Source organism: Apium graveolens, chromosome 4 (genome assembly GCF_009905375.1).
Source record: "Apium graveolens cultivar Ventura chromosome 4, ASM990537v1, whole genome shotgun sequence".
Taxonomy (NCBI): Eukaryota; Viridiplantae; Streptophyta; class Magnoliopsida; order Apiales; family Apiaceae; genus Apium; species Apium graveolens.
Genome location: NC_133650.1, coordinates 2,150,766 through 2,162,096, shown reverse-complemented (window position 1 = coordinate 2,162,096; position 11,331 = coordinate 2,150,766). Strand labels below are relative to the sequence as shown.

The 11,331-nt window shown below is 34.0% G+C and overlaps 1 protein-coding gene and 1 pseudogene across 1 annotated transcript; one reads left to right on the top strand and one right to left on the bottom strand.

Annotated features, from left to right (window-relative positions):
* Positions 1-1,393: 1,393 nt before the first annotated feature.
* Positions 1,394-3,432, bottom strand: LOC141717097 (uncharacterized). Its single transcript, XM_074519210.1, has 7 exons — positions 3,163-3,432; positions 2,897-3,076; positions 2,556-2,824; positions 2,242-2,479; positions 1,934-2,164; positions 1,743-1,862; positions 1,394-1,669 (listed from the first exon to the last, which is right to left on the bottom strand). The coding sequence occupies exons 1-7, from the start codon at positions 3,430-3,432 to the stop codon at positions 1,394-1,396; spliced, it is 1,584 nt and encodes a 527-aa protein (XP_074375311.1).
* Positions 3,433-6,308: 2,876 nt separating this feature from the next.
* LOC141717442 (uncharacterized) lies at positions 6,309-9,458 on the top strand (annotated as a pseudogene).
* Positions 9,459-11,331: the final 1,873 nt, after the last annotated feature.

Genomic DNA, 11,331 nt, shown 5'->3' with positions numbered 1-11,331 from the left:
ACTCTGATTTTCGAATTTTGTATAAGATATAAGAATTCTGTTTCGAAATTTATAAGAAATAAGATACGAGAATCTTTTGAAACCCAGTCTCTACGTTTTCGAACCCGTTCGTAATTTACGTTATAGTTCCGGAACTAGCCTTAGATACCCTTAGTAGGCGCACTAGTGTGCAACTTTAGATACTTATTAAGGGCGCGTAATTATTGAACTTTAGATGCCGACCACTGTCAAAGTGTGGTATATGAGAATAAGAATAAGAATTAGATGCCGGCTACTGGCAAAGTGTGGTCGTAGATCAAGACTGTGGTATTTATAAGAATTATCGTTTCGTTTTGTTTTACTCTGTTCTGATTTGTTATAAAAATCTGCTCTCTTCTGTTTTAAATTCTGAATTTTAAAATATAAAACTTTGGGTTGGATCTACTTTAGAAATTGTTTTACAAAATTATTATTGTTTTGAGAAAAATCACTTTATTAAAACACCCATTATTTTCCGGTTAAATAGTTAGTCAATTTGTACTTGCTGAGCTTTGTAGCTCACCCCTTACAATTTCAGGTTTCGTCCGAGATTCAAGTTGAATAGCATTGGAGTTCGAGAACCATAATTTGGCATAGATTAACTTTTGAACTTCCGCTTTTAGCTGCGCTTTTGTAGTAGTCAACTCTGTAATAGATGTCTGAATTAGTAAAGTGTATTTTGTATTAGTTTCGATTTAGAATTAATAGTCCGGAAGTGCGGGCTGTTACACTAGTGACAAGACTAATGCTAGAGGCCTGAGAGTATTGGCAATATAGGATCTGAATTTTACTCAACCTCTTATACTATCATGTTAGGATAGTTGCATGCAATGTACCCGATCCTCTATTTAATGACTATCTACATGACTTTCCCAATATTAATGTATCTTTTCCAGGATTTATTTAAGACTTTTTTGCAGTTTGTTGGCTTGTACTATAATTATTTTGTACGGAGATGGCTAAATCAATAATTGTGCCATTTTGATGGCTAAATGCACAATTATTGAGCGTTTTGGGGGCTCCGCGTCCCTTCCGTTAGTTTCACAGTTAAAGTGTAACGGCTGCAGGGGTATTTTTGGAAGATAATTTTTATAACGGCTAATTGTGTATGATTTGTGTATATAATCTCCTTCTGCTTACATTTGAGCATAAACAACCTAACTTTTGAACATCAAAACATTTGATGCATCAGCAAAATACCAAAATACTAGGGCAATACTTGCCAACATCCAATTAACATAATAATTATAGTTCATCACAACTTGCTATGGTTACAACCAACTGAATAGTTCCAAAATAAATATGGTTACAACCATTTGAACTAGTTCAAAAGTAGTTGGGCAAAAGTAGTAGCAAAATAAATAGTAGTTGTAATTCAAGGCTTCCAGGGCTTCTTCTTGGCACTTTGTTCTGCCTGAACTTGTGTTTTTTTAACTCTCTTTGAAGCCTTCAAACCTTTCAAAGTAGTAAAACCCCTGCCCTCTGTCTGTCCCATAGGACTTCTTTCCTGACCTTGTGCAGACCTTTTAGCTCTATTTGGCCTGGAATTAGAAGGACCTTCCCCCTGGGCCTGTTGGGTCTCAGTGCTTTCATTATGGAAAACTTCATGAGGCTGCTCAGTTTCAACCCTATGCCAATTTGGCACTTGTTTCTGGATAAAACAGAAAAACTAAATATACAGGCATGATGTTTAAGCAGTACAAAGAAGGTAGTAAAATACTTACTGGCACTTTACAAGTCCTGGAATTGTGTCCCTCTTTACCACAATTCTTACACTTGACTTTTGTCTTTCCCTCAGTGAATTCTTTACCCTCTGCTTCAGCCTTCTTCTTGTCATCATTTTTCTGCAAAATTGTCCATAATAAATACAATGTCATCACTAGAAGCAATAAATAGAAGTAGTTGGGGCCCTTACCCTAGCTACACAACTCCTCCAGTTATGTCCTTGGGCTTTACAATAATTGCAGTGCACAACTGTATTTTTTCTGCTCATTTTTGTTGGGTCTTTTGGAACATCATTTGTGGTGTTCCTTTTTTTCTTGGGCCTACCAGTTGGAATTTTCACATTCGGTGGTAAAGGCTTGGGCTCAGGTGTGTCCTCCCAAAAGTCTGGACCAACAATTGGGTCAAGAGTTGTATTGTATAGCTGCACACACAAACAAATTAATTAGTCCATATAGAGGGCATACATGTACATTCATCATACAAGAATAAAAAATGTACCTTAAAATACATTTCTTTTTTGTACCACTCACTAATGTAGTGGTCCCATGTTTCATTCCTTAGTGCTATACATGCACATGCATGATAACAAGGAATTCCAGTTAATTCCCATTTTCTGCATGTGCATGTCTTCTTCACCAAGTCAACTACTAGTTCATGGCCTCCATCAGTAGTGGTTACACTGTAAGTACTCCCACCTGACCAGTTCACCACACAGTTTCCAGCCCACTGTACAGCCCTGCAGAAATCCAACAATTGATGTTAGTTGAGGACTAGTGCAGAAATTCAACAATTTATGTTAGTTGAGGACTTACTTGTTCAACTTTTTCTGTGCACTAGGGCATATAACAAGTTCCCTATCCTTCATTTTATCTCTTCTGATCTGAATCCTCCTCATGATTGCAATATGTATTTGTCTGAACATGGTTAATATGGGGAGATCCCTAAATTTCCTAATGCTTGAGTTGAACACCTCACAGTGATTGTTTACAAACATATCACTGGAGGAAGTTGTTCTAAAAGCTGACCTTGACCACTGTTCTCTTGGCTTTTGCATTAACCAGTCATAACACTTAGGTGAAATCTAACAAAAATAACAACACATTTAGATATGGAATATGTTTAAATAAAGATGACAAACAACTTAAAATATTACCTCCTTAATCTCATTCATGTGCAAATTAAACTCCCAAATTGTGGAAGCCCTAGCTGCTTTCCATAACAAATGTCTGAGTGATATGCCCTTGTGTTCCTTGTGCATATTTTGGAATAGGTGCATAACACAAAATCTGTGTTCAGCTTGGGGAACCACAGTCTCCAAAGCATTGATCAAACCCTACAATATTTGGAGAAAGCAAAAATAAATAACAAAATTATAGTGCCAAAGATAAATAACAAAAAAATAAAAATAAAAATTTGTACCTTCTGCCTATCAGAAATAAATGTCCATTCCCTATCAATTAGGATCTTAATGTCTTGGCAAAGAAACTGCAAAAACCAAGTCCATGAGTCTGTATTCTCAACCTCCACCACAGCCCATGCCACTGGATACATTCCCTCACTTGCATCAATGCCAACAGCTGCCAGGAGTTGACCACCATAGGGTCCCTTGAGGTGGCATCCATCAAGGCCCACTATCTTCCTGCAACTTTCAAAAAATGCCTTTTTGAGTGGACCTAAACACACATACATTCTCATAAACCTACCCCTTTCAACACCTGGTTCTGGATTCTCAATTAATATTTTCACTGTTGTCTCAGGAAGCACTCTCTTCAATTCATGACCATATTTCCAGACCTGACTGTATTGCTCAGAATGTTCCATTTATCTTCATGAGGGCCCTTGCCTTTGCTCTATATACAACATGCTTGCTAATATGACATTTCAGATCATTGACAATTTTTTGATGGAAGGCATTGACTGGCCAGGAGGGATTCATTCTGATCTCCTTCTCATAGTATTTTACAATCCAAGCACTGTTAATTTGCTTCTGGTGAAAATTAGGCATACATGTATGTTTTGGATTGAATGTCTTTATCTGGTAAGTTGAAGTCTTTCCAGCTGGTGAAGCATAAATCTTCCAGGGGCATGGAGGTTCACAAGTATATTGTACTTTTCTTCCAAAGTTCCTTGATGCCACTATAGGCCTCCTTTCCATGATTGCATGTCTTTTAACTACCTCTCTGAAAGTTTTTGCATCTCTGAAACACATGGACAACTCAAAAACTGGACTAACATCTGCCTCATCATTGTACACAGGGTACCCTTTAGGCTCATCTTCATCAGTTGTATTCCCAGCCATTCTTTCATCATCACTACCTGCATAAACACTTGAATGCTCACTATCAACCCCATCTAGGTCATTGTCAAACCGATCTCCATGATGACCTTTTTCAGCATGGAATCTCTTATCACTAGCATCTAAATCATCAACATTTTCATCAAAAACCAGGTCATCATCACTGTCATCTTTGTTGGAGTTGTCAGAGTGAAAACTTCCTTCATCACTATCCTCTGATTCAGGATAGTACATTTCATCACTCTCACCATCTGATTCATCAACAAATTCATCACCAAATTCATCTCCAAATAATTCTCTAGCTTCCTCCTCCTGTCTAATTTCTGCTTGTGTACTACAAGCGAATTCAAACTCCCTAAAATTTACCTCCTCTTGGCTAAACAGATTGTCATCCTCAACTATAGGGGTTGCCTCTCTATGTGGTTCCACAATATACTCAAAATCTACATTTGGTGTGTTTAGTTCAGGTTGGGAACTAGTTAATGGTGGGATGACAACAGCATACATTTGAACATATTGGTGGGTATTCATTGTACACATTAACATCAGCTCTTCATCATTATCCAACACAAACAGACCCCTCTCCATATCAGTCCCTGGAAACCTATACCAATATTTATGACAACCTCCACATTCCCCTAACTCATTCAACATTTGTTCAAGATCTAACATACTGATTTCATCTGCACTACAGTCATCAAAATACGCAATACTACCACCAACATAACTGTTTGGACCACTCTTCATTTCACCTCCATGGTTAAGTTTAATGGTAAAATACTCAGGGGCTGCCACAATATAACTAACATTACGACATGCAGAATAATACTTAAATTGAATATCAAAATTGGGGCTTTCACTATATCCAGATATTAATTAAATATCGAAGACAAATAACAACATTATACCTAAAGTGGAATCGAAAACCCTAAAATTGAAGTATATAAACACTGAAACAACTAAAACAAAATCTAAACATTATAAAACTCATATAAACATGATTCTCTAACATTATTAAAACTATATTCACTTTAATACGAACAAATCATGATCTCAAAACATTACATAGACATACATATAAATAATAATATACATAGGTAACGAAGTAATACCTGTGTATTGAGGACATTCACGAGGCTTGTATAAGTCATGTTCTTCAGGGCTCCGTCTATACCAACCCATCTTCGTCGATTTCGGACAGCAACAATGGATTAAGCAATGGATTAGGGTTTAATTGCCTTTTCTGGTGAGGATGAAGTCCAACTGGTGTGGGGAAATGGAGGGAATGAGGGTATATGTTCCTTTTACATTGTTTTTACCATAATATCCTTGTACTTTTAATATTAAAATGATAATTGACTGACGGAGTTAATTACAGACTAACGGAAGGGACGCGGAGCCCCCAAAACGCTCAATACTTGTGCATTTAGCCATCAAAATGGCACAATTATTGATTTAGCCATCTCCGTGCAAAATAATTATAGTACAAGCCAACAAACTGCAAAAAAATCTTTATTTAATATTATTTATGTTTTATAAGTGAGATCCTTATCAAAGGTACCTCTACTTAGGGCTGTCAATGGATCGGATCTGGATCGGATCGGCCTTGATCCATATCCTGATCCATTTAATTTTACCGGATTTGGATCCGGATCGGATTTTTGTCGGATTTTTTATAACCCGATCCATATCCGGATCCATTAGGATCACCGGATCACGGATCGGAGCTCCGATCCGTTTATATTTTAAAAAATAAAATACAAACATAATTTCTTATATAAATCCATGAATCTGCTTCCTGCAAAAAGATGATGAGAAAGTAGATAACTTTTATATTTCTCGTTATCCAGATATCAATTTCTTATTTAGAAAAGGATTACACACTCAAATAAAATTTCTTACTTCGCCTTCTTGTCTTTCTTGGGAGTATGAAACCCATTGATAAGCACCGTTGTTGTTGTTGTACCATTTGGATATGCTAACTTATAATCTATTATCAGAACTTTCAGACAGTGATCAATTTATAATATTTTTTTTATATAATTTATTATAATATATATATATATATATATTTTTTATTATAATAAAAAATAATAAATATATTTTTGCCAAGCTCTTGAATCCCTTTGTAACGTTCCTGTGTTTAAGCCTTAATGCCTCTTAAATCATATCACCAATCCATGTTGATCTATTATATCCTTCTAGAGATTAGAAACATATATGTGATTTCTATTCGTATTCCCTCCAAATTGAAGAAGTTGTTTATTAAGTTTTTTGTTTTAATAATTTCAGATCAAGTGCCAATTGTTTAAGTAGCACTGATTGTTTCTCCGTTAAGGAAAGGAGATGGCCAGTAGATATTGATTGGCATCCCCAAGGAAAGAGCATATTCTCTGTTTTTAGCGCAGATGGCGGAGACTCACAGGTCACAGTCTTGGATCTAAACAAAGGAAAAGAGGTATACAGGCTAGTTCAACCAATTGTTTACCTTTAACTTTTTATGCTTGTTGCAAATTCCAACATAGATGATGACATGATGTGTATGAATATTACTAGTAACTCTGACAAAGATCTAGCATGCTGTATGTATGGTTCACTGGTCTACCTAAAACTATATTGAGATCTACTTTTGTGACTCGTGAAAAACAGAAAAAGTGGAAATTAGATTTTGCAATGCTGGAGTGAAGTTACCTGTAACTTCCTTCTTATTAAGATCAAGCTAATTGGGCATTTTGATTTTTCCAGATATTAAAATTATGTACTGAAGTAACTTTCTTCTTGTTAATTGTTTACTAGTGAAATGTGGAGTATTAGAGATAATGATGTACATATAAAAAGAAGCGGTTACAAAAGAAAGCAAAATGTGCATTCCTTATAAACTTGGTGGTCAAAAACGAGAAAAAGAAATCTAACTATGCTATTCCTCTGTTTATGAAGACATTAAATATGCTTCAGAACTGGATTCAATGCTATTGAAAGTGAAGGGGCCATATCAAACGGGCGTATTTAGTTCAACCAGGTTCTATAGCTCCCTTGTCCAGATTATAATTGTTTCGTAGGAGTATACATGACTCTCATGATAAACTTTATTTTAGCAAAGGGTTTGTGATTCAGTAATTCTAGTAAAGTATGCTTGTATGCTTATTAAGTATATATGAATTATTTAATGAAAGTTTTCCTGTACATGTCTTAACAGAAACGCCGTGTTACCTTTCTGGAGGATAAGTTACATATTAAAGGCATCATAAACAACATAGTGTTTATGCCATGGGAAGATACCTGCTTTGTTACTGCTGGAACTGATCATGCTGTAGTTCTTTGGACTGAAAAAGACGGGATAAAAAACTGGAAATTTCAAACATTGCACGGGAATCTGCATTCCTCCGCTGTTATGGGAGTCGCTGGGTTGCAGCATAAGAAGGTTGTACTTTCTGCTGGTCTAGACAAGAGGATCACAGGGTTTGATGTAGAATCTGGCAGAGCTGACTACTAGCATCAAATAGAAAGTAAATGCATGAGTATTGTACCAAATCCCTGTGATTTCAATCTCTATATGATTCAGACTGGGTAAGCTTAATCTTTGTATCTTTTTTGTTGTGTGTATTTACAGCAGCTTTAACTCATGACCTTGCTTCTGCACCAATACTAAACATACTTGGGATACTGCATTTATATTCTTTTTGATCGCTCTAGGCCATGTAGGCAGAACTATTTCTTCTTGACTATGGTCACTCCACTTGAATAATTTTAATTATTCAAGTGTACTAAAGAATATAAATTATTAAATTTATATTGACTATTACTCCATGTAGACATATATCTACATGTAGACATATATCTACATGTAGACATATATCTACTAAAGTCTATGTCTTTCATTATAGATTATTAAATTTTCATTGCGTAAACCTGTTTTGAACATCAAATCGAACTTCTGAATTCATTATTTTTCATTGCTTAGACCTGTTTAGAACATCAACTCGAACTTCTGAAGTCATATATACTGAAGTCATATATACACTTACGCCTATCTAGATGTTCATAGTATCTAACTTGTAGGATTTTAATATGAATTTTTCTTAGATTTACACATAACTCTCTAATGAACCAAGCTAAATATCACATGCTTGGAAGAATAACATTCATTTTGACTATATATTATGCCCTAATCAGTATATATCAGCCATATTATATAATCCTGTGGTCCCGCCGTCCCAATATGTTAATACTGAAAAGTGTCTAATATATTTTAGAAACACGCATCAAATCGAGTAAGTGGCCTATAGATTGGAATTTATATTTTTGAAAAGGAGTAGGTAAACGTTGATTTAGATTAAAGTTGATAAAAGTAATAGTATGAAATTATTTTGAGTTGGTAGAAAGAAGAGCACATTGTTGCCACTGAACGTGGAGAGCAGTAGAATTGTTAACCATTTACCTATCACAGTTGAACTATGAGCCATGTAATGGATTGACGTAGGCTCCTTGCGCTAAGATGTATGCAACTAGATCCTGTGGGATCAGAATGTGGGCAATGTAGCGGGTTGTCTACGTTGTAAGGGGCCCTTTTATTTTGTTGATATTTCTGATACAGTTTGGATCAGAAGATTCAGAGCAATGGCAATAGAGCATGGTTCTCAGTTCGGATCTATATAATGATATGTTGCCTCCCTATAAAAATCGGGGTGTAACTCAAGTTTTTGGGTTTAATTGCTGCTTCTATTTTACAGAACACTTGTGGGGCTATTTAATTTAAGTTTTTTTGAGCATATGATTATCGTTTCTAGATTAACATGAAATGAAGTTTTTTTTGGCAACATTTATCTGTGTATTGCTGTTCTCTTTTCACACACACACTCTCACACACACATATATATGTAATATATGTAAATTAAAGTTCTGTATGATGTGCAGGATTATAGGAGAGCAGCTTCGATTATATGACTATAGGGTGAGACAGACAGAACTCCATGCATTTGGTTGGGAACAAGAAACTAGCGAATCACGATCGGCCTTAATTAGTCAAGCTTGGTCCCCTGACGGTTTGTACATCACCTCTGGTTCAGTTGACCCTATGATCCACATTTTCGATATTAGGTATAATGCTAAAAAGCCGACTCAGTCAATAAGATCCCATCAAAAGTGAGTCTTCAAAACTGTATGGCACAGCACCTTTCCTCTCCTGATATCGATATCTTCGGACTTAAACATTGGATTACACAAGATCACATAAGGCATCAGCCTCTGCTCTTTTGTTTTGTATCAGTCTCTGCAAGACTTTTGTATCTTGTTTTCCGCCAAGAATTGGAGTGCTTGACACACAAAGTTAGAGAAGTTTTTAGAATCTATTGGCTTAGTACAGTAGTACACAACTATAGATCGATCAAATACACAGATGTCAGTTTTTGTTTTGCGAAAAGATTAGTATTAGCCAACTAAGTTTAAGTTCTATCATAAATATAGAGAAATTATAAACTTATCAAAGCTACGTGGCAGTCTGCGTATTGACATAATAAGCTGCATATATATGAACTATAAAGTTCAACTGTTTCAAGTTCAAGCTGGGTTGGGTTTTTTTTCCTCTTTTTCTTTTGTGAAGTTTTTGCTAATTAATTACATAAGCACAATCTTTTTTACATGCATTTTTTTTAATTAATTAAACACGCACGATATCGAGAAACTTATTTCTCCTGATAGGTTTAGCTGTGTTTAATGACCGTGTTTTATGAAAAGGTGGCCCTAATTATTATTCTAAAAATCAGTTTCAATTCATATTTTTGTTAAATATAAAAACTCATTTTTATTTCACGTTTTCAACATTTTCTCTTATTATTTTTTAATTTGTTACATAATTTTAAGTCATATTTGAAGACCCTAAACGACACTTGATATTAAGTTTTTAACAATAAAATATAATTTAATAATATGTTTTCATTTCCTTTTAATTAATATTTTAGATTTTCATACATTTATATTGGATTTCAAAAACATAAAATTATAAATTAATATTTTAAAATTCAAATGAGGGCTCTAATTCAACAATCATTAACTAAGTTTTTAGAATCTATTGGCTTAGTACAGTAGTATACAACTATAGATCGATCAAATACACAGATGTCAGTTTTTGTTTTGCGAAAAGATTAGTATTAGCCAACTAAGTTTAAGTTCTATCATAAATATAGAGAAATTATAAACTTATCAAAGCTACGTGGCTGTCAGCGTATTTACATAATAAGCTGCACATATATAAACTATAAAGTTCAACTGTTTCGCCTGGTTATTTTTGGTTAAGTTTTTGTTAATTAATTACATACGCACCATCTTTTTTACATGCATTTTTTTAATTAATTAAACACGCACAGTCTTCTTGACGTGCTTGGATGATATATGTTAATAGGTGAGTGGTGATTGCACGGGTGAGAAACCTTTTTCTTAATCCAGGAACTTATTTCTCCCGATAGGTTTAGCTGTGTTTACTATTATTTTAGTGTCTAATTATTATTGCTCTTTCGTTTTAAATATTAAAGGCGCAACATATGGTATTATATATATGTAGGGTGTTATTTCACTGAAAAATTATTTTCTTATAATGAAAATTGAAAATTAAAATATTTTTTTGTTAAAATATAAAATATATGATATATAAATTGATCATTAGATGATAAAGAAAAATACAGATCTACAAATAATTAGAATAATAAATTATTCTAACTTTATTATTTATTCATTTTTAATGTTATAAATGCATCATATATGAGTTTTTAATATGATTTCAATATATATATATTTTTTAAAATAGGACAAGAGATAATATATCTTTTAAAGTAGGACAAGAGATAATATGTATGTGTGTGTTTGTTTGTCAATTTGTAGGAAGTAAAAATATTTCAATTTTAGATGAGAGATTTTGAAAATGATATTAAGATGTAAATACATTTTTATATTAAAAATAGATTTTAAATAAAAATTTAAATTCATAATTGATCTGTTACACCCAATTATTCGAACCATTGTAGAATCACATATGTATCATTATTTTAAATTTTGTATTCAAAAAATTATTAATTTATATCTTATTATTCGAAGCAGTAACCTTCTCTCTAAGGGGTCAGTACCATACCAAAAGTACTGGACGAGACTTGAATCACCTGTTCAGATTGTTTGATAAATTTTTTTGTTAGCTGGATGAGCCAAGAATTTAGCTGGATGGTTCATGTAACCTCATGATATAGTAAGTTTTATCAAGTGATATCAAGCCACTAGACCATAATACAAAAATATAATATATTTAT

Excerpts from the sequence above, each read along its gene's own strand:
- LOC141717097 (XM_074519210.1), bottom strand. The coding sequence starts at position 3,432 with ATGTATGTGTGTTTAGGTCCACTCAAAAAGGCATTTTTTGAAAGTTGC. Across the intron at positions 3,077-3,162 it reads TTATTTCTGATAGGCAGAAG|GGTTTGATCAATGCTTTGGA; the intron begins GTACAAATTTTT and ends CAAATATTGTAG. Across the intron at positions 1,670-1,742 it reads CCAGGACTTGTAAAGTGCCA|AAACAAGTGCCAAATTGGCA; the intron begins GTAAGTATTTTA and ends TGTTTTATCCAG.